A 24413-nucleotide genomic window follows, 5' to 3' on the forward strand; every position below is an offset into this window, starting at 1 on the left:
AGGGGGGACCCCCCCCTCAAAATGAAATTATCTGTTGGCAGGCTGGCCCCTCTAGGGGCTTCTCCCTCTAGGGTTCTCCCTCTAGGCGAGTTCTAGGAACCTATCTCTATCAGAGTACCAGATGGTGGTGTTGTGAGAGGCTGTGTTCGGCTTCAGTGAATGTTCTTTGAAGACTCAATGCATTTGCCCATTTCACGATGTGTGATTTACGAGGCACCTACCCACAAAGCACTGAATGAATGTTAAGCAGTTTTTGACCAAAAACAGCATGACCCCCATGCTCCACCCTCTCTATTCACCTAATCTTTCCCCGATCAACTTTTTTTGTTTCCCTAGGAAAAAACAGTCCTCATAGGGAACGTTTTGCTGATGTAGAAGAGGTGAAACAAAAAAAATGACAAAAGCATTAAGACACGAAAATTGATGAGTTCAAAAACAGTTCTGAGCAGTGGAAAAATGTCTCAATAGGTGTATTGCATCACATGGAGAGTACTATGAAGGTGATTGAAGTTTAAACATGGAAGAATAAATACACAATTTTTAATAATAAACTCTGGGGATTTGGGTCCCCCCTTGTATATGTATTTTGAATAAATAAATTTTAAAGGATGTATTTTTATACTACCCATAATTTCTTAGATCCTACACTGTTTTTTTTCTGACCTATAATCTTGACTTTTCTTTGTGATTCTCAGTCAACATTCAATTATCAAATAACTTAAGGACCACGCTATGTGCTAGAGTTGCCTCCTTAGTGCACAGAGGCGATGCCAATGCATTTGCTTGTTTATGCATCTGTGCCTGTCCCCCACTCCTGTCCCCCCCCACTCCTGTCCCCCCCCCACTCCTGTCCACCCTCCCCAGCCTGGTGCACTGCAGGCCCCTTCACACCAAAGCGGTTGCTTAACGGAGAAAGGGTTGACTCCGTCTTAAGAATGAGAAGAGAAGGAAAGGCCTCCCAGATGAAATGGTTTTTGAGTGGCGTCCTAAGCAAAGTTGAAAAGGAATCATTCAAGGCAGAAAAATAACGTGAGCAAAGAAATGGGAGTGTGATAACAAGTGAGGTGCTCTGAGAACTCAAGAATAGTTAGAAATAGCACATGAACCCCCGGAACAGGAAGTGGTGATCACCAGGACTGTGTACTTTCACAGGTTGGGACCGTCGATGTGTGAAGATGTGGCAAGCACAGATTAACTGGAAGTGGTTTTTGACAAGAATCTCTTAAGATTTTATTTGACAAAATGTCACTAGAACAGAACGCTATTTAAGTGGTTTGCTAACCATACGACCTAAAGGATATTGATTAATAGAAGTAAGCTGGGTGGGAGTTTCATATCTTGTGAATGGCACAAAACTCGGTCCTCAGCCCAAATGCTCATTAGCTTATAAACAACACACAACTATAGGGTAGGGAATATGGACTTTTTTTTTTAGCTGAGTTCAATGCTTCTAATTCTCCAAGGCAACACGTAATAAGGAGAAGTGCAGATCTGAGATGGAGCTGGCTGCAATGTTTGTCTTCTCAATGGCATGTCTGTCCCTCAATGCTGCGAGTTTGGCACCCAAGCCAGAGAGGAGCCTCATTTTTCGGTCATAGAAATGTGCACAGCGGCTGGGGCCCTTATGGAAGCCTCCTAATTAGCTCTAATGATCGAGTGGTAGGAGAAGCCAGTACCAAGCTGTCCATCCTTGAACGGCTTGTACTTCAGAGGAGTCAAAAAATGCACAGAGTGGCTTCAGTGGGTGGAACGGCAGCAGGTGCTTCAGACCAGAGAACGTGCTCCGTGAAGCTGGGGATAGAGGCTTATTAGAAATAACCATCTTCCGCAGTACGTCAGTTCATCTTTTGAGGAGGTAAAGAAAGCTATATTTTCCAAAGGATTAAAACGTGGGATGAAGTGTTAGCTACCTAGATACAAATATAGCTGGTCTCTGATCAAACTGTGCACCATTTTATTATGTCAGAAATCGGAACGCATTAAGATTTCTGGGAGACATATTTCACTTGTTGATTTATTTTTTAAAAATCAGTTAAAATGATAAAGTTTTGTGCAGATGGTGAGATATATCATCCTACAAATACTGGCTACTGAAGCAAGAAACATCAGAATTGTTATGCATCTAAAACGTTAGAATATTTAATTATCATCTCTGTGACATTTTAAAAAAATATTTTATTTATCTTTAGAGGGGAAGGGAAGGAGAGGGAGAGAAATATCAATGTATGGTTGCCTCTCGTGTGTCCCCTCCTGGGAACTGGCCAGCAACCCAGGCATGTGCCCTGACTGGGAATTGAACCGCAATCCTCTGGTTCGCAGGCCCACGCTCAGTCCACTGAGCTACACCAGCCAGGGCTCATCTGTGTGACATTTTGTACTCTCACTCAAGAGACGCCCTTGCAGACTATTACTTGAAATTGGCCACACATATTACAAAACAAATTGCTTAACTCCAAAATTCCATAGAAAAATGGCCTATCAATACTATGGTGATGCCACAGATGAACACACATATTAGGATAAAATGGTTGCCAGTACATTAGCATATTTCTGGAATAATAATGAAAAATCCTTTGAACATGGGCAGAGTGATCTTAACATGCAATCTCCAGTGATTTGATTCATCCACTGAGGGGAAGCCTGCTAATGAGCCTGGGAAGCTTTATGAGTGAATTCCCGAGTGGGTTATTAACTCTTCTCTTTTTATGAGAACCATAAAAGAGGCTTAAAAGAGCTATAATTTGCTAAGAGAAAATCTGCATCAGTAATTCTGTTTTGAGTGAAAAGCGATGATTAAAAATTTATCTTAGCGTACTCAGTCATGGCATTTAAAAGTCTGTATTTCAGAAGAATCAAAAGGGAGACACTGTTAGGGTTTCCGGGTTTCAACGAGTCTTCCTTTCCTCTTAGTTCCTCCCTAAGAGAGTGAGTATACACATCAGGATGAAAAGGGAAATGGGAACGAAGTGATCATTTTGTTACTTTGGGCGAACAGCTGAAAACCCCCAGTGTGATGGTTTCACAAAGAGATTGTGAAAGGCCAAGTGTAGGGCAGGAGACAGAGAGGAGACTCTTTGCTTCCTTCCTTCCTCGGCATCATCTTACTACTCCGGTCTCCTCGAGTCCCTGCTCTTCCGTCCTACTCTTGACAGTGGATCTTTCTGCCTTAATTCAACACTGATATAAGAAGCAATAAAATGGTGAGACCAAGACAAGCATGGATGCACCTGCAACTCGCATGCGTAGGAGGCTCGCGTGGTGCAGTGTCAGGTGCCCCAGGGCAGAAGAGGGAGTTGAGAATACGCTGCAGAGAAACAGAGGCCTTAACCCTCTGATCAAGCCAGCAGCGTCGTAGGAAGTGGAATGAGAGAGCGGGACAGAACCTATCACCCAAAAACCAGGATCTGAACACAGTGGTTCCATCCTGCAACCGAACAAGACACACTGCGTGCTGCCTTAATGCCAATCAAGCCCCTGGGGAAAGAAACTGGAACAAGGGGAGAGAGAGAGAAGGCTGAGAACCCATGTCTCGCTCTGGCTATAACATGGTTTGAAATCCCCCCGCATATAGCCCTTGATGACATAGAACAAAAATGATTTTAAATGCACAACTGAGCTGTGAAAGAAGGCTGTGCTGGCCCTTGGGTCAGACCGGGAAGAGGAGAAGGGAGGATAGGAAGTACAGGCTTGGAGCTGAGACACAGCACAGCTAAGTCTCTGGCATGAATCGCCACAAAGCTGTTCACTGGAAAGAGTCTGCCCAGAGGCCCAGTGAGGTGACAAGTGAGGCTCTGCGTTTGCTGGTGCTCTGGGTGGAAAAACAAAGTCCCTGCTCAGGTGGCAGTCCCCAGGCCCCACCTCATGTGGATCTGAGGGTGGGATTTATACTACTCACTTTGTGAGTCTCCAAACTGATAAATGTGAAATTAGGTTGTTGGCTGGTGATACTCTTAACACTCTTGGTAGAAAAAAGTAATTCACAGACCATAAGGGACTATCACAAATAAAACAAACCCTGCATAGTATAAGGGCACAATCTGAAATAATAAAACATATACAAGCATATTTTCCATTATGAATTGCTCAGCAGAGAGACCAGGAAGCAAGATTAGGGCACCAATATATTAAGATAATAGAAAAAGGGTCTAAAACCTAAAAAAAATATGAAATAAGTATGTTGAAATAGGACTAAAAGAGAGACTCAAAAATCTTATTTAAAAAGAAGAGATTATGTAAAAATACTTGAAAAGTAAATGAATAGAAATTCTAAGAGTATAGAAAATAAAAATTTTGAACACTAATGGACATGTTCAAAAACAGACTTCAGATAGTAGAAAGAAACATCTGTGAACTGGAAAAATATGTGAGGAAATTACCCAAGTACAATGCAGCTTATAAAGAGATGGAAAGTGTGACAGATGGAAAATAGAAATAAAAGGCCCAATATAGAATCTAGTTACACAGAAACAGAGAAAAGAGAAAGCAGAGGGAATATTTGATGTGAAAATGGCTGAGACTATTTTAAAATTGGTGAAAGGTGTCACTTCTCAGGTGTGAGAAGTGCAACGAGGCCTGAGCACGATGAACAACGATAAATACAGCACTAGTCATACCACAGGGAAACACCAAAACGACAAAGACAAATTATAATGGGAGGGAAAAGACATTACTTATAGAGGAACCACCATTCAACAGGAGTTTCTCAGTCTCAGCACTACGAACATTTGGGACCACACAATTCCTTGCTGTGGGTGGCTGTCCCATGCACTGTAGAATATCTGGAGTACACCTGGACTCTATCCACTCGATGCTTGAGGTGCCCTTCCCCCAACTGGACAATGAAAAATGTTTGCAGACATTGCCAAATGCCCCTGGAGGGCGATAATGCCCCAGGTGGAGATCCACTGAATTAGACTGTGACAGAATTCTCAACATTAGAAGTCATGAGGCAACGGAACCATATCTTCAAAATGCTTATGGAAATAATACTATTAATGTATTATTAATAGTATTCTATTAATAGAATGTATTCTATATACATGTATGCTACATGCATGTAATACCTGCATGTATTCTACATGCAGCTAAACTATAATTCAAGAGCAAGGGTAAAACTTTTATTTTCAGACAAAGATTGTAGAATTCACTACTCCTGCCCAAAGAAAGATGTAAAGGACATACTATAGGAATGAGAACACTAAGTCCAAAAGGAAGGAGTGGGAGGGAAAACAATAACAACAATAAAAATAAAACAATGCTGATGAAGAGAGTAATAAACACTCGAGTATATCTAAGTCGTCACTGACTTTATTAAAATGAGTAATTTGAAAAGTTGTGAAGTAAGAAGGGAGAAAATGTAGATGACGATAAGACATTTATGATGACATGAGTGGGATGGCAGAAGCTAATGTTTTCCAAGGTCTTTAAAGCTGTCCAGGAAGAAGGCAGAGATACTGAGGATGATTTCGGGGCAGGAAAAATTTCTTAAATTTGACACGAAAAACAAGCTACAGAGGAAACAATTGGTGAGTGTCCAGCCCTTTAGATATTCATCTGAAACACATGGCTATCCCACGACGCAGCAGCTCCAACTCCTGGTGTCCAGGCCAGAAGTACTCTCCCCTACTCGTGCCAGGAGACAGGTGCAGGATAACTCCCTCAGAACTGTTACAGCAGCAAGTAAAGTGAATATAAACCACCCCGGCCCTGGTGGGGCCGCGGGCAACTTTGGAGACGGCTCATTCTCACAAGGAAGTGCTGCCTAAGAGTTGCTGTGAATTCTGTCGCTTTACATGAATCAACAGAGATGATGTTAAGTGAAAATCAAGCTTCTAAAGGATGCTTAGAGTATAGAGCAACATGTATGAAAATTAATACATGGACCCATAGAATACCTGTTTGCGGGGACATACATACATAATAAAGACAAAAATCCCCATTCGTTACTTGGGGGGCAGTGCTGACATGATGAGAAGGGCCTCTGGTTGTATCTGTAATATCGCATTTCTTTTACGAAAAGGGGCCACACAGTCACTGCGGCAAATATTTACCATGTTCTTTCATCCAGCAATGGCTATGCGGGTAATTTAAAATAGAAATTACTTTTTCATTTATTTTGTGCTTTTCTGCATCTTTCAAATGTTTCATTAGACACTTGGCCAGAAAAAATAAGCAGCTCTCCTTCGGGTATGGCCACCCTCGTAGCCCCCCACCGTGGAGGAGGCAAGAAACCGGGGTCCGGGGGTTCTTCCTCTCACCGGAAGTTTTACTTGCAGGGGAAGTATAGGTGGTAGCGTTTTGGAACTGTGTGTACTTTCTACTAATGTGGCTAATTATTTAAGACAGTTTCTCCCATAACAGTACAGTGTCACCACTTTACATAACAATGATAACGATACAGAAAATAATAATGAAGCGATATTTACACAGTACCTCATGCATACAGAAAGCACCTCAGGCCCTCTGACGGCTCTGTGATTAAGGTGGGCGGATCTGGTTTTTACCTTTTCAATGAGAAAAAGCTCCCAGACAGTGTCTACTTGCCCAAGCTGGAAGGGATATGTACAATAATAACATAACCCAATACTTTCATGTTTTAACTATAAAGTGAGAATACTATTTATTTTGCCAACCACCATCATTGTAAAAGGGAACAGGAGATAACTCATGTGACAGTCCTTTAAAAACCGTGAAACCCTCTACAAATGAACAGATTTGTTGTAATTTTCATTATTGTCTCTGTTTCTTTTAATAAATCTCTTGTATATAATATGTAGACTTAACATTACGCAGATACAGGACTCTTATGTTATAAGCAAATGATTAGTGAAAAGAATGTGTGCTTTGTGAAGAAGAGAAATGTAAATGGTATATACAGCATGATCTTTAATACTAAAAAGATATGCAAAGGCAAAATTCTGTGAAGAAATGTAGTAAAATGCCACTAATATTTATCTTAGGGTAATTTTTTAAAATAACCATTTTATTTTCTAGTTTTATATGGTAATAGTGCCTCACTTTTTTAATAAGAAAAACCTCAGATGTTGTCAGTATCTGGTTATTATTTAGGACATTTATATTTGATAAGATTTCACAAAAAATAACCCACCTGTTAATAGTCCTACGCAGTTTATTCTGAAGCAGTTTTTAAATGAGTCAATCCACCGGGGAGTGATGGGACCATCAGACGTTTACTCCTGCACTAATATTTTATTTTTTTAAATGGTGGGTTTTTTTTTTTTTAGATTTTATTTATTTATTTATCTTTAGAGGGGAAGGAGAGGGAGAGAAACATCAATGTATGGTTGCCTTTCGTGCATCCCCTGCTGGGAGTTGGCCTGCAGGGTACCAGTCTGCAACCCAGGCATGTGCCCTGACTGGGAATCGACCCGCGATCCTCTGGTTCACAGGCCCGCGCTCAATCCACTGAGCTACACCAGCCAGGGCTCTGCACTAATATTTTAATATTAAGGAATTCTTTTTCACTTAAGGCACAGGAGGCAAATTCAAGGCCTGTTGGCCGATTCCAGCCCTCCTTGTTTCTACCGGGCCCAGCACATACTTGGCCCATACCCGGTGGTGGCACCGAGCTCCTTGCTCCTATTTAGGGAGTAGTTACATTTACACAGTCCTAAAATTACACTCAGCCCTTTGAAAGCATCCACGAGTTTGACACCCCCTGACTTAAGGTGTTCAGATTTGAGTTCTGCCTGCCATTCACGCAATCTGCAACAAAATGTTGTCGCCACCTGCTGGCAGCCCCGTATTCGTGGGCCGGTCTTCTACCCAGGCGTAATGAACTTCACCTCCTGTGGTTATACAGAAACTGTACCCTCTCACTGCACTCCCATCATCATGACAGTGACAATTTCTTGCTGAGTTTATAAAGTTTTTTTTCTGGTGAGGCTGGGCATGACAGCATTTCATTTCCCGCACTGTCCGTAAGAATTATGAACCTTTAATGAGCTCATTTTATGTAGGACTATCGAAGCACAGAGCGGTTGTACAATTTTTCCCAAGGCCACAGTTGGTGAACAGCAGAGCTGAGGTTAGGAACCCAGAAAATGGCAACCCTTCTGTGGTGGCAGCTTCCAGCTGTGTGAAAAGCAACTGTGGTAAATCTGGAGTGTGAAAGCACTAGGAAGCAGGGCGGGGGGGTCAGAGCCCTGGGGACTCAGTTGCCCCTCAATTCTTTATGGCCTGTGTGAGCAGACCACCACCCAGCGTGACCTCCCCTTTCCCTGCACCTCACAGGATTTTTTTTTCTCGAGGATCAAATGAGACATGGAGGGTGACAGCCCTTTGTAACCTGCTTCCTGATTTTCAAATTTTGTCTCTGAATTAAATGAGATAATTAAAACCGGAAAAGCCTGAATTTGCTTATTTCCCCCCGCCCCAAGATGTGTCATTTTATGTTGCGATGACGTTTTGCCTCTCCATTTGCCGAGGATAAATATGCAAGTGTCTATTTAAGTGTGCTTTCTGCATCTTTTTTTAAAAGATTTTATTTATTTATCTTTATAGGGAAAGGGAAGGAGAGAAGGAGAGAAATATCAATGTATGGTTGCCTGTCATGTGTCCCCTCCTGGGAACTGGCCTGCAACCCAGGCATGTGCCCTGACTGGGAATCGAACCGCAATTGTGTGTTCGCAAGCCTGCGCTCAATCCACTGAGCTACACCAGCCAGGGCTCTGCATCTGTAATTAAAGTGTAACGCTAGTTCCCACTGCATTGCCCAATGTCCATCACTCAAGGCCTGGTTTGATAAATTACTCCAATTCCAAAAAAACCCCCGCTGTTCCCGCAGGAGAAGGTGCTCCTTTTCTGCCGTCAGGAAATGAGAGCGTGAAGCTCTCTCTGGCTTAGGCTGACAGGTGTAATTTAACGCTCTGCAGGGCCCATCTCCGAGGTTGGGAGCATCCCCCCTCAGTGGCTCCCAGTGCCCCTCTCCTTCATAGGGTTACTCACCCCTCTTTGCAAGTGTAAGTGACAGTGTTCCCCACAGTGAAGTTACTTCCAGTGATGACAGCATCTTTGATGGCCGGTGGCTCTCCACAGAAGACAAGATGACAGGTAGGTGGCGCTCTGTCCCAGCTGCCCGAGGCCGTGCATTCCAGGATGGAAGGGCCCTGTAAGCTACAGAAAAGAAGGTCGTCACCTCTTTCATTGGCTATTTATTTACTGCTATGGAGGTGAAAGAGGAAAGACTTCGAAGCGATCAGGGGGCCCTTGAGGAATCTGAGTATACAAATATACATTTTTCATATTTTATTGCTGTATATAAAAGCAGAGGAAATCTGAGCAGGATTTGGACCCTTTAAAACAATGAATGGGCCCTGGCTGGTGTAGTTCAGTGGATTGAGCGCGGGCCTGCGAACCACACGATCGCGGTTCGATTCCCAGTCAGGGCACATGCCTGGGGGCATGCCAGTTCCCAACAGGGGACTCTTGAGAGGCAACCATACATTGATGTTTCTCTCCTCTCCTTCCCTTCCTCTCTAAAGATAAATAAATAAAATCTTAAAAAAAAAACAATGAATGGGCTAAAACAGTGTGACTCTGCAAAATAAAACGTGCTCACTGGTGCTGTTGTAGGACACTGCAGACCTTGTGAACAGGTGGCTTGGATGAGAAGGGGTTAACAGGTGGACCAGGATCCAGAGGTGAAGGAGACAGACACCCAGGAAAACTGAGACGCTCTGGGTAACTGAGGTCAGAGGGCACTGGTCTGGCCCTGAGCTTGGGATGTGAGGGCCCTGAGCTGTGTTGCTCCTGACTCTGACCTACAGTCTTCCTCTGATTTTACTGCCCTCACATCCTGTGGCTTATCCACCTGCACTTGCCAACCTGATTCTGATCACACGAATTACTCACTTTGCTTTCTGTTCACTTGAACTGGTTCACTTCAGATCCTGTTGGCCAAGTTTCAGATCACAGACTGAATCTCTCTATTGTCTCTTCTGTTTGTACACACACAAACACACACACACACACAACCCAAATTAACCTCTTAACAGTATCAGGGACTCAGGCCCTTACCCTGACATGCTTTTATCACATCCCATGTGATGCTGAGTGTAAGCTTGGTGAATCGTTTACCAAAACACCCAGGCATTGTCTTATGCTTCACAACACTTTTTGCTTTCATTTTTAATATCTAAATGTTTATAACAGTTAAAGTAGTGCTTCCAGATGGAATATTTCCCTGGGTATTCGCTACAAGCCAGGCCTCAGGAAGCATACAAATTTGAGAATATCTTTCACACTTAGAAACTTGTACTGAAAGTCAGCTGGTCACATGCAAATAAATTCTATTAAGCAAATAATCGAGTAACTGGGTATTCCGGGAAGCTGGGCTGGTGGCTGTGGACTTACCTGTATCCACTGTCACAGAAATAAGATGCCGTGGAAAGGTAGGTAAGCCCGCTCAAGACGTATTTCCCGTGGTTTATGTTTCCGGGGCTAGAACAATTGACCAGTTCACACACAGGAGGAGAATGACTCCAAGAACCACTAGCAAGACAGGATGACTCTTTATCACCCTCCAGAGTATAACCTTCGTCACATCTAAAGAAGATAAAGGAAGAGAACAGAATATAGTTTGCTTTACTTTGCATAATTTTACCTGTGCCACAACCTCCAAAAATATTGAGAATTTATCCACACTGGAAGAGTTCTGTTTTCCTCCTGAAATAATGCCTTAAAAATCTTTTTTCAAGGTTCAATACTGTACCTCTTCCCTGGTCGTCTGGCTGGGGGATAAGCAGGAAGGCAGATTTGAAGAGTTGGCTTCCCTCTAGTTTGTGTCATAGAGCAGACCATGGCATTCTTGGTCTGAGAGTGTCTGTTCTAGTATTAGCCCCTAAAATATTAGGTTTGGAGCCATAGCTCCAGCTTATTTTCTTAAATTTCCAATTTTCATATTTTTAGTAAACTTTTATGCAGTTTCAGGTTTTTAGCAAAATTGAGCAGGGAGTACGGAGAGTTCGTTCCCAGGGACTCCCTACCCCCACATATGCACAGCCTCTCCCACAGCTGCAGGAGCCACAGCGATAGATTTGCTAAAATCATAAGCCACATTAACATATCACCCCAAATCCATCATTTACATTACAGCTAATTCTTGGTGGTGCACATTCAATGGGTTTAGACAAATATATAATGACATGTATCCACCATTATAGTATCATACAGAGGCAAAGCTCCAGCTCATAACCAAGACTATTAATTGGCATGTAGGGCCTTTGTACAAGGCATCCATTCTTAGCGCTCCTCCAGGAGGTGCCAGCGCCAACGATAGGTTGCTGACACTTAAGGGTTCTACATATGATGACCATATCATATGTAGGGAAAACATCCCTAACTTGGTGAAGGAAATAGGCACACAAGTCCAGGAAGTGCAGAGAGTCCCAAACAAGATGAACCGAAAAAGGCCCACACCAACATACATCATACTTCAAATGCCAAAGATAGAAGACAGAGAGAGAATCTTAAAAGCAGCAAGAGAAAATCAGTTAGTTGCTACAAGGGAGCTCCCATAAGACTGTCAGCGGATTTCTCAACAGACACCTTGCAGGCCAGGAAGGACTGGCATGAAACATTCAAAGTGACATAAAGCAAGGACCTAAAATCAGGATGACTCTACTCAGCAAAGCTGTCATTCAGAAACAAAGGACAGATGGAGATTGATTATTGGATTCAATTTCTTCATTCTACATACAATTCAATTATTTCCATATTACTTCAAAACCATCTTCTGGGATTACTCTTCCTCCTTTCTTCCAGTATTATCACCACCAGCATTTCACCAACCACTTCTACAACGTACTTTCAATCTCAGACACTTACCTATACATCACTTTACTGCCATAGGTAAACGCCGATCCATTCACGCTGCCATTTGCGGGAACAGCTGGTGTTCCACAGGAAACAGCTTAGAGAAGGGAAAACCAACAGCATGGCTTTTCTTAGTCAATGTGTGCAGAATCTCTCAAAGTTCAAGGGCAGCTCATGTTTCAGTATGAGCCTAGTAGATTTTTAAACACCAAAAACGTTGACACAATATAACCCCTGACATTTCTACCCCTCCAATGTCTAGGACTGCTGAACACCATGAACGTGGGGAACACACTGATCGTACCTTCACAATCTGGTATCGGATGACTCCATTCTCCAGACTCTAAACACGTGACTTTGGTGGCTCCATTCAGCTGGTGTCCTTCTTCACATGAAAATGTGACTTCGGCACCCACTGTGTAAATCTCACCAGATGAGTGGCCATTCTCTGGATTTCTTGGAGCCTGACATTTTATAGGTTCTTGGAATGGAGAAAGGGTTTTGGGGGAGGAATAAATGGCTTTCACACAACCATTCAATAATTCCACTATAGGTAAGGTACCAGTTACATCCAGCAAACACAAAACAAAACAACTGGCTTTTGAAGGGAGACACATGAAAGCCAGGGAGATCCTGAATGATTAGATCAGAAAATTGATAGGCATTTAAACAATATTTTGAAACAGCAACAACTAACAACAGATATACAAAATTCATCTGGCCAAAAAGGGAGCTGTTTATCAGGAAGGAGTGGTGGAGCCGGGCACGGCTTCACAAGGATTCAGCCCCTTTGACTTCCCCTAACTCATACCCATGTTTTAAGAGTAACTGACCTTCTCTCCAGCTGGCCCAGAGGACATTTAAGAGAAGCCCCAGACTTCTCAAACAGACTACAGCTCGTGAGTCCCTGTTACATGCAAATTGGGGGTCAGTCATCACTTTTAGGAAGGGAAATAAGTTAAAGGGACAATTGGGGCTAGCTTTGAGTAGCAGAAGGGACTATAATATTGAATTCTTTTAAAAGGAAGATATATTGATTCAATCTTTCCAGAGAGCATTTTGGCTGTAAAAGCCAAAGACTTTAATTGAAACGCTCTCAAAAAGTCAATGCAATTATAAGATTGGATTTTGACAATTTCTCTTTATTGTTTCCTTTATTTTCTCACAATAAATGTAGAAAAATATCAATGGGTTGAGAGATACTATCAAAGCTTTCACAAAATCTAGAGATGTCCACTTGTAAGGCAAGATGTCCACTTTTTCCCAATGATATTACTCTGTGTGGCCGAGACAGAGGAAAGATACCAATGATAAAGATGTGATAATGCATCTTTGTTTTTAAACAGGCAGTGGAAGCCATCGGTTATATTTCTAAATTCACAATTACTCTTCTACCATGCAGGCAGTTCTTTAACAGTCTGGAGATCCAGTTGGCTCTCAGTTTTGTTATTCAGCAACTGGGAGTTTGGGGGAGACACGGTGCTAATTTAAAGGCCCTTTAGTTTTTACTTGTGGGTCTTTTTAAAGGTACTTTATCTTCTCCATCTTCCCTTAAAGGTTGGAAATAGTATCTCATTTTCAAAGAAAATACAGTGTAAATATATACCTGAGTAACACATTGAAATAACCTTCCCAGGTACATGAATACGAGTTACCTGCACAGTGTTTGCCGTCCCCTGTATAGAGAGGGAGACACACACAGGTGTAGGATCCATTTGTGTTCAGGCAGGAAGCGTACTTGCTACAGTCTGACCCAAGTGCACATTCATCAACATCTGGAATGAGGGCAGATCAAAGTCGATTTTTCTCATGCATCAATCACGTGTTCTTATTTTTAAATCAGTGTGGATCACTTTCTGCATGACACTCTATTTTTCTATATAAAATTTCAGGATAGTAGTCTCTGTGACATTGCAGATATACAATGAAAGCTATTATTTCCCTAGCATATAGGTGGGTAAGTAGAAGAACAGATACTCTTAATATGGAGCCTGGCAAAAATTTAAAACATTTTCGGCACCTCCGAGGACAGCTGCTTTGCCATTATGGTTTGCCCGGAGCTTACTGGGACGAGACGACGTGAACAAAGGAGTACCACAACAGAGTCTCAAAAATATGGGACGACTATCTCCCACAGAACTGGAACAACTCAACACAGTAACTGCCAAGGTCTATCTCACCAATGCATGACGGTGAGATGCCATTCCAGCTCCCATTATTCGTGCAGAACATCCTTGAATCACCCAACAGATAGTAGCCACTGTTGCACTGGTAGGTCACTGTGCTGCCAGCGTGGAAGTCCTCGGCTGAATAAAAGCCATTCTCCAAAGAGGGTGGTACCCCACAGCTAATGCCTGTAATGTGACCAGAAGAACACAATCACATTGCAAACTAAATGTGCAAAGAATATTTTGCATATACTGAACGTGTAGTCAAGCATGCATTTTTCATTGCCTATAAGCATTCACTGAGAGTTTCCTAGGGGTGGTAGCAGCTTGTAGCCATGCCTGTGCCCCCAGGATCCAGCACATCCCACTCTGGCTCAGAGCAGGCATGCAATTCAGTCATTTAAAAGTTTTTATGGAGGCTTCCAATTAAAATGGTGAAGTAGGTTAACATGGTACTTGCATCCTCCTATGACCACATCAAAATTGTAATGAAAGTACAGAACAATCATTACTGAGAACCACCCTAAGTCTAGCTGAACAGATGTCCTATAACTAAGGATATAAAGAAAAAGCCACAGCAAAACTGGTGAGACAGTCGGGGAGGCAGAACTGACTGGTACCACACCCACGTGTGGCGGTGAATAATCGGGAGGGTATCTTGGCTGCAGAGCTCCCCCTTAAGGAGCAAGGGGTCTCAGCCCCTTATTTGCCACCCCCCCAGCCCAGGGTTCTAGAGCAAGAAAGGGAAGCTTCATAACTTTTGGCTATAAAAACTAGTGGGGATTGTGGCTGAGTGAGACAAAGGTTTTCTACAGCCCTTTCTGTTAAAGGACCTGTGCCCAGACTTACTCAGACTCACTCCCTCTGACCTCCAGCACTGGGGCAGTAGCTCAAAGGGCACCAAAGACAAACGGAAAGGACTCAGTTATCTGGCTTCAGGGCAAGGGCTGAAGGAGCAGCTTTCTCCCAGATAGAAGTGCTGGCAGAGGCCAGCCCCTTATCTGGGTCTCCATCAACCCGGTTAATACTGTTCACTCCTCCCTGGTGATTTGCTGAGACCTCACCCCATCCAATATTCTCAGACCAACCCACACCATTTACAGTGACGTTTCCATACAAATGGCCTGTCGTGGTTCACACTTTAGACATTCCTAAAATCTCTCTAAAGTCACAAGAGAGAGATTGTGACTGGCCTTGGGGTTCTCAAACAAACAACATCTGGCCTTGGGGTACTCTGCACCTCTTGCTAAGTTCCCCAAACCTGGTATTAGCAGCACCCAGCCTCAGTTTACAGCTTAGGCTCTCCTGTGCACCTCCAACCCCAGAACAAGTAGCAACCATCAGCAGATCACTTTGTAGCTCATGCCAGGTGGTCCCGGGCAGGCACAGGCAGCTGTTGACCTCAGCCTGTACTTCCCAGGAAGCCCCAGAACCAGAGCATCCAGTGAACATCTTCACATCACACCAGAGCACCACCCAACCACCTCCACGAGCAGGCAGACTCAGTGGGCACCAGAGCCCCACTGAAGTGAGTCCTGCTCCATGGGGTGGGTCCCTACACAGCAGTTCTCCTTTATTATAGTTGCAGCCAGTTCTTGTTGCCAAATGATCTGGATGTGATCCCTCCTGCTGACATGCCAACAGTTATCAAAGCGTAACTACAACAAGAGGGTCCTCATAGCCCAACTTGGTGGGGGGCACACATGGGGTGCCCTGCTTGGGTGACCAGGGAGCCTGTACCACTGGGCTCCACAGGGCACCTATTACAGAAGGTCACTCTACCAAGACCAGAAGATGTAGTAGCTCTACCTAATACACAGGAACAAACAGGGGGAAGCAGCCAAAATGAAGAGACAAGTAAATACATTCCAAATGAAAGGACAGGACAAAACTCCAGCAGAAGAAGTAAACAAAACCTGCCAGATGCAGAGTTCAAAATACTGGTTATAAGGAGGCTCAATGAACTTAGGGGAAGAATAAATCAACTCAGTGAGAACTACAACAAAGAGATAGGAAACATAAAGATGGAAATAGGAAACAGAAAAAAGGACCAGTCAGAAATGAAGAATATACCAGAAGGAATCTTCAGGAGATTAGATGAAGCAAAGGACTGAATTGGGGATTTGGAAGATAAACTAGCAGAAAACACCCAATTAAAAGAACAAAAAGATAAATAATCCAAAACAAATGAGAATAGTTTAAGGGGCTTCTGGGATAACATCAAATATACCAATGTTTGCATCATGGGGTGCTGGAAGGAGAAGAGAGTGAGGAATTAAAAACCTATTTGAAAAAGCAATGACAGAAAACATCCCTAACTTGGGGAAGGAAATAGGCACACAAGTCCAGGAAGTGCAGAGAGTCCCAAACAAGATGAACCGAAAAAGGCCCACACCAACATACATCATACTTCAAATGCCAAAGATAGAAGACAGAGAGAGAATCTTAAAAGCAGCAAGAGAAAATCAGTTAGTTGCTACAAGGGAGCTCCCATAAGACTGTCAGCGGATTTCTCAACAGACACCTTGCAGGCCAGGAAGGACTGGCATGAAACATTCAAAGTGACATAAAGCAAGGACCTAAAATCAGGATGACTCTACTCAGCAAAGCTGTCATTCAGAATCAAAGGACAGATGAAGAGCTTCCCAGACAAGAAAAAGCTAAAGGACTTCATAAACCTGTTACAAGAAATGATAAATGATCTTCTTTAAGAAGAAGAGAAGGGATAAATAATAGGAACTATAAGATGGAAATAAATACATGTCTATCAACAATTATTTTAAATGCAAATGGGTGAAATGCTCTAATCGAAAGACACAGTGCAGCCAAAAAAATCAGAAAACAAGATTCACACACATACTGTCTACAATAGACCCACTTCAGATCAAAAGTCACACACAGACTGAAAGTAAATGAATGGAGCAGATAGTTCTAGAAAATGAAAATAAAAAGCTGGGGCAAAAACACTTATATCATAAGAAAATAGCAGGACCCAGCAATTCTACTTTTGGCTATTTATCTGAAAAACCCAAAACACTAATTCAAAAAGACATATGCACCCATACTAGAATTTATTTATTAAAAATTCTGTATTAGTTCTTATATATTTAAGCCTCAGTCACTTTCAAAGAGCCCTTAATTTGATGCAATGCACCTATCGAGACGTTTTTTCCACTGCTCAAAATAGTTTTTGAACTCGTCAATTTTGATGTCTTTTAGTACTTCTGCTATTTTTTGTTATGCCCCTCCCACATTGGCAAAATGTTCCCCTCTGGGGAAACATTTCATCCAGGGGGGAAAAAAAACATCTCTCAGGGCAAAATTGGGTGAATAGAGAGGTTGGGGCACAGGAGCCATGCCATTTTTGGTCAAAAACTTCTGAGCACTCAATACGGTGTGGGCAGGTGCATTAGTAAATCACCCATCATGAAGCTGGCAAACGTGTTGAGTTTTCATTAAAAAATTCATTGAAGCCGAACGCAACCTCTCACAATAATGCCAGCTAGTACATTGATACAGAGGGGTTCCTAGAACACTCAACCAGTGGGGGAAGCCTGTACTACAAGGAACCTGCCCTCCGGAAGACAGTTCTGGTTTTTCCTGGGCTCCCCCTCATATGTTCATTGCAGCATTATTTACAATAGCCAAACTATAGAAGCAACCTAAGTGTCCAATCAACAAACAAATGAATAAAGAGGATGTGATGCATATATACAATGGACTATTACTTGGCCGTAAAAAAGATTAAAATCTTACCATTTGTGAAAACACAGATGGCCCTAGAGGCTATTATGCTGTACAAAACAAGTCAGAGAGAGAAAGACAAATACCATAGGACTTCACTTATATGCAGAATCTAAAGAACAAAATAAACAAAATAGAAACAGATTCATAGACACGGAAAACATTTTGACGGTTGACAAAGGGGAAGGAGTTTGGGGGCTGAGTGAAAGAGGTGACGAGATAAAGAAGTACAAATGGGCAGTTACAAAATGGTCACAGGGATGTAAAGTACAGCATAGGGAATATAGTCAGTAATATTGTTATAACTCTGTATGGTGCCAGACAGGTATTAGATTTACCAGGGTGATCACTTTCTAAATGACATAAGTGTTCAATCACTGGGCTGTACACTTGAAACTAATATAAAATTGTTCATCCACAGTAATTGAAAAAATATTATTAGAAAAAAATTATGGAGGTCTCGCTGTCTGGACACGGTCCTAGGTGCTGCGGTTACTGTAATGAACTGAACAGACAAAATCTCTGCTCTGGAGACCTTACTACCTGGTGGGAGTAGACATACAAGCAACGGAAAGATAATGGCACGCCAGGTGGGAACGGTCGCCATGGAGAAACATCTCTGATAATCCCGTCTACAAGAGCGGTCCTGCTCCCACCCAACCCCCTCACTCTGTATTTCCCTACCCGGCTCTACTTTTCTTTATACCCCTTATTTCTGGCCCTTGCTGTTTCTTACTTAATGTAAACAAATAGTATTATATTTCCTTGTTATTTTTTGCCTCTTCTACATTGTAAACTTCATAAGAGGGACTTTTTCCCCAATTGCTGTCTAGCACATACTAGGTACTTTAAAAATTGTGGACTAAATAAATGAATGGATGCACCCAACTCAAGAGATGCCTTCCTGTTTTCCCACCCAGCAAGGACCCCCTCCCTCGAGTTTCAGCCCCCATGCCCGTCTTTTCCTCCCACCCAGTTCCTGTGCCCAAGTGGTGGTCGCTTCGGATCTTCATCGCCCACCTCCCCCAGGGTACCCAGCCCCCAGGCTTCACTGCACAAAGGAAGCGTTCAATAAATATTTTCTTTATTTGCAGCTGTGAAGTGCCTAGCTTTTATAGAGCATTCCTGAAAAGTGCTCTCATGGTTCCAGTATATTCCAAGGGCCACTAAAATGCCTCCAATAGGGGCAGCTCACGTTCACAGTGAGGGAGCGGCTGTGTCCACTGTCCTTGATTCAGACAGTACTGCACAGGGTTCCCGACCATCTGGAAGCCTGGATCACAGAAGAGGCTGATATTGGAGCCTGGCTTTAAGTCTACTGATGTAGTTCTCAGATGAGGTATGGACCCTTCTAATGGCGGGCAATCTGAGGGAAGAGAACACAGGCACAGAGCTTGTCAGCAACGTAGCGTGGTAGGACTAGGTGAAGGCTTTCTAATTATAAGTAGTATCAGCACCTGAGCGCCAGTCTACTGATACGAAAATCACTGGCAAGCAAAATTACTAGAAAAGAATTCTTCAAATCAACAAACAACTTCCCCTCTTTCAGCAGAATCTGCTAAATGTTTTTAAAGGACAAAACAGCATTTTAGGAATATGAATAAAAGGTTCTTATAAGTAACAAAAAATAATACATTATAGGACTGCTTCAGGACCTCAGGTCAAAGACACTGAAAGTTAGGAGGCACTTTGGATCATTCAGAGCTTGACTATTCGGGGTGTGGGCAGTAATGTCCTTTATGTCACCTGCCCCTGGACACCCACTGGTAGGTGCAGGTGCCGTCCTGAGAGGGCACCCACCCCAGGTGGGAGGATGGGACTGCAGGGGGCAAACAATGAACCTCATTTATCTGCTCATCCTGTTTTCCTTATCTCTCTCCACCCTTGCCCGACTTCGTTCCACAATCAATTTGTACACTTGTACTTTGTTACACAGAATGTATTTAAGTAGTGAAAAAAATCCTTTGGATGAGGTGGGGTAAAAAGGACTTACTAATTAAACAAATGACTAGTAGACACACACTCTTTGACTAACAGAGATTTTCAAATCATGTCCTTTTGCTAGAAAACCCCAGAGCTGTCAAGAGACAGCAGAATCTATGGAAGAAGGAAACTCTAACCAGAACAGAAGATGCTCTTGGAATCGATCTTGACTTTCCCCATGATTCCCGACAGAAAATCAGGCCAGGCTAACACGTTTCCTTTAGCGAGTTCCTCTGGGCATGAGGTAGCCAATGATTTCACCTGAAAGTTTAAAAACACACCATTAGATAAGCCTTACTTGTTTCACTGAGAGGGAGCTATCGTATCTCAGTTTAGCCCTATAAAACACACCTGCAGATCTGGGGTTGGGTGACGGGGAAGCAGGCTTTTGTATGGTACGACTTCAGGGCAACAGGAGAACCCTCTGCCCTCTCCCTCTCTTCTCTACCCCCATCATTACCTCTTCCAGATCTCTCCCAGTTGCTGGAAATTCGGAAATTCTACACATAGAACCCATCTAAAGGTCTGCAGTGCGTGAAGGTGTTAGGGGTCCCCCCTCTCCATTCTCCTGCCCTTCTATCTCTGATTTAAGTTGAGGCAGTGAAGGCTTGGTCAAGTTCTGTCTCTAACAAAAAGAGCAAGCATTTATCAAGCCCTTGCTGTGAGTCAAACTACACCACGACGATTACACATCTTAATCCTTCCCAAACTGCACTCCACGGTTCTGTTTACCTTCATAGATAAAACCAACCAACCAACCTACAGCTTAGAGAGAGGGAGTAACATGTTCAAAATCATCATGACAGGTTCGTGGGAAAACGGGTTTGAACCCAGGCCACTGGGCTGCAGACTGACTTTAACCACTAGCTCATCTGCACAATCTAATGCCACCCCTGACTTTCTGCATATTTAGTCAGAAGGGTTGGAAGTATCATTCTCTATGGTTTTTTCCAGCTCCGAAATGACAAGACTTTAAAAAAATAATCATGTCCAATAAAATGTAAAAACATCACCCAGAAACAGAGAAGGAGAGTTATCGAAGGTTACTACAGATAACCTCTGCCTGGTCCAGTCTACGACCATAGCCTCAAATGACATGGGTGGCAAATTCTGAAAACCCAGAGGTTACAGTACGACATGGCATCATTAGGCTGTTCACATTGTCACAAGGTTTGTACCTTTGTAGCTCATTACTGTCATACACTGAAAATGGAATTGACCTGCTGTGGAGTCAGGACATAGTCCCAGAGGTTGAGCTGGCTTATGGAACCCACAAAAGACTCTGCTGGGTTGAATCCCTCTCCTTTTATGTCTTGCTCTTGCCCAAGAACCAATGCGCCACCACCTAGAGAGAGGAGGGAAAAAAGGGGGGGAAACTGGTCTGAGTGTTATTCCTAAAATGCTAACTTAATAAAAGCACAGCCAATGCAAACATATCAGGGGAAACTACTAAAAAGCTCAATTATCTACAGTGACTGCACGTTTCAACAATAAGGACAAATTCAATGCTTTGTATAACAAGTTAAAATATGGTTCAATTTAAATATTGTATTGGATTTATAAGCATTTAACTATAAAACCATATCTATATATGTATATGCATATAAAATTTCATGTCAACAAATACTAAGTCCGATTTTGCCTGCTTTTTTTTTAGGAAATTACCCTCCATGACAGACTACCAGTTGCTGGTCTTTATCTTCTTATTCTGAACCCCACGATGCTCACATTGCTATCACCGACTCCAAGGAGCCTTCTAAAGTTGCCAGTGGCTGCCTAGTTGCTAACTCTAATGGAAACTCTTCAATCTTCACCTCTGGTGATTTCTCTGTATTGTGTTTCTACTGACTTTTCATTCTCCTTGACTGCCTGCCCTGTTGTACTGGGTGGTCTGTGTCTGTCTCTCCAGAACTGACCTCCACCCTTCTCCACTCTGCTCTGTGTCCCCGAAGGTTGACACCTATGGACCACACCACCTCATTTCCTTCTCCCTTTGGCTTCTGTTTGTGTGTGGCCAACAGGAGGACGAGCCCGAGGGAAGAAAATAGGGTTAGGAAGTTTAATACCCTGGATACTTTCCTCTGAGGCAGCAGAGGGCAGTGGCTGCCTTCCTTGGTCTAACACCATTGTTCCCATTGGGCAATTTCTCTCCATTGCTACAGGTTTGCCTCGGTTCTGGCAACTTGGCTCTCCAGTCCTAGTCCCCTCAGGCCCATCCCTGATGACTTTCCACTGTTGACAGCCAGGGGGTGCTCTACTTTCTACTTCCATGGTTTGGTTCTCTTAAGTCTGATCACACCTTTGAAAATAGTCCCTTCCTTCAACTCTTCAGTTATCCTCCTTGTGTGTGCCACCTGCTTCCTACCAGGAGCCTTACTGATGGCACTTGGTTTCCATGACAGCATCCTCTCCTGGCTCTCTTGGAACCAACCTTTCTGCTCCCTTCTCTGCCTGCCTGCCAGATGCTGGCGCACCCAGGCCCCCACCCTGGCCTGCTCTCTGCCTTCAGTTGTCCTCCCTACTTGATCCCACCCACCTACTAACCAGTGTCTGGGGACCCTCTTTTGTGATTTTCCAACCTACATCCTTTTCTTATAAAATTAATCATTAAAAATCAATAAATAAACGTAAAAGGAAATTTGGGGGGAAAAAGTATAAAGAATTACCCTACTCAGAAATAATCATTTAATAGTTTTTGTATTTCCTTCTAGGTTATTGTTTGTGTGTGTAATATTTTAAAACACACAACTGTGGATCACATTACACATGATGTTTCAAATTTGCTTTTCTTCTTGAACCTGTTTTCATTTCATGGGTTTTGACAGCTGTTTTATCATATGAATGTACAAGAGTGTATAATTTGCTTCATTAATTTCACGGCCACTTCTAATTGGCTACACAGAGATAAATATATTAACATGTAAACATTTTGTTCCTGGTGGTTGAATTGTTGATTGCATGCAAGGAGTTTCTTTAAGGCTATTGATGAAAATTTTTAAATTGCTTCCCAGAAAGGCTGTTATCCATTTACACACCTGCCAGCATTCTGCATCCGCCATGCTGAATGAATCCTTGCCAATCACACCTTGTCACTAAAAACAACCTTGTCCATTTGATTTACTCATAAAGTTCCATCAACCTATGTTTTTAGCTGCATGTATTCCTGTGATTAGAATTCAAACTCACTATGTCTAAAACCAAATACACGATCTGCCCCAACTCTTCCTCTGATGATTGCGCTTTCCCTAGGACTCCTATGTTAGCTCACAGGCTCTTCAATAAACTGTGTCATCCAAGCTGAAACCAGCCATTCACTGAGCGCTGTCAATTGAGCTTTGCAATATTTATGGACCTCAATTCATTCTTACTTTGTGGTCAGACGACCATCTCCCTGGGTAGATACTATTACAGTTTCCTTTTCTCCCCCATTCCTTTTACTCACTTTTCACTCTTCTCTCAGTGTTTAATCCTACAAATGTTCTTTTCTAAAGCATAAGTGAAATGCATGGGTATTATGAAACTATCAGAATAGAATAAAGAAGAAAACAGAAGTCCCCTACCCCCCATCACCCAGAGACGAGATCATTGAAAGTGAGAATAAGTTACACACAAAAAGAAACCACCACCCATTTCACCTGATAATGCCATTTCCCTTTGAAACACTGGCAATGTTTCTATATTTGCTGAAGAAAACTGCTATCCATTCATTCCTCCTCATTTGACATATGTTATAGAAGAATTAAGATAGAGCAAGCTTCCTGCCATATACGATGCTGAGAACCCTGGATTGCCTAATGGTTTTGTATTCCTTTAAACTAAAACTTTGAATACATTTCTAAAAGTATTTTTAGAAGAAAGTTTGAGTTTTGGAAGAGAGTTTGGGTTCTATTTGGAAAAAGAACACAAAAGTCTGATAGCTATTATGAATGTTTCAGCTTGTATAGTGGAAATACTTGTATACTGTGTATAGTAACCAGAAAACAAAATGAAAACAAAACCAACAAACAGAAAACATCAGCAATTAAAATACCCCTTGGAAGACAGTTTGGTACCCACCCACTATCAGCACAGAGAGCTCCTGAGCAGTCTTACTAAAGACTCCAAAGGCACCTCTTACACAGAGAAGCAAGAAGCTCACCTAAAAAAAAGCTTCTCACCATGTACAGCCTGGATAATCAGGGCGTAGTCAATAAAAAGATAATCATTGACCTTTGTCTAAAACCAAAGACAACAAAGCTGGCAAATTCCAAGTACACCTAAGCACCACCACCTCCAGTGTTTAGCACCTTATATTTCTTTGGCTAAGACATACCAGGTATGGGCGAACCAACAGAGAGCCCCACACCACGGTCTGACAACTTCCCGTCAATATAGACTTTCCAGGCTCCGTCCACACTCGTCCAGGTGATCGCAATATGATGCCAACTGCCGTCATTCACGGAGGGGCAATTGGTTATCCTTTCCTTGCCGTTCACATAAAGAACCCAGCTGTGGAGAGATTCCAGGGGACACAGGCATCAGCCACATCATGTCATCCCACCTCTGGGGCATGCTACTGTTTTTTTCTTTTCTTTGTTTTTCTTTTCATGCAGGTAAAGCACTTTGTAATTACTTCTTTTTCTCCCTTTGGTCATATTTCACAGAAGCAGATCTGACTTGCTAATTAACCTTTACTTCAGCTCA

At 42.7% G+C, this 24413-nt stretch overlaps 1 protein-coding gene across 1 annotated transcript in view; it reads right to left on the reverse strand.

Annotated features, from left to right (window-relative positions):
- Positions 1–24413, reverse strand: part of SVEP1 (sushi, von Willebrand factor type A, EGF and pentraxin domain containing 1) — a 163960-nt gene that overhangs the window by 38925 nt on the left and 100622 nt on the right. Inside the window, exons 27-36 of the mRNA XM_037035776.1 lie at positions 24043–24218; positions 20951–21075; positions 19868–19991; positions 18943–19113; positions 14016–14189; positions 13491–13610; positions 12140–12316; positions 11848–11932; positions 10375–10566; positions 8968–9135 (exon numbers count right to left, since the gene is read on the reverse strand). Of these exons, the coding sequence (XP_036891671.1) occupies positions 8968–9135; positions 10375–10566; positions 11848–11932; positions 12140–12316; positions 13491–13610; positions 14016–14189; positions 18943–19113; positions 19868–19991; positions 20951–21075; positions 24043–24218 (1512 nt within the window). The remainder of the gene's footprint in view (positions 1–8967; positions 9136–10374; positions 10567–11847; positions 11933–12139; positions 12317–13490; positions 13611–14015; positions 14190–18942; positions 19114–19867; positions 19992–20950; positions 21076–24042; positions 24219–24413) is intronic.

This window comes from Sturnira hondurensis, unplaced genomic scaffold (assembly GCF_014824575.4).
Source record: "Sturnira hondurensis isolate 20B ecotype Veracruz unplaced genomic scaffold, ASM1482457v3 Scaffold0022566, whole genome shotgun sequence".
Taxonomy (NCBI): domain Eukaryota; kingdom Metazoa; phylum Chordata; class Mammalia; order Chiroptera; family Phyllostomidae; genus Sturnira; species Sturnira hondurensis.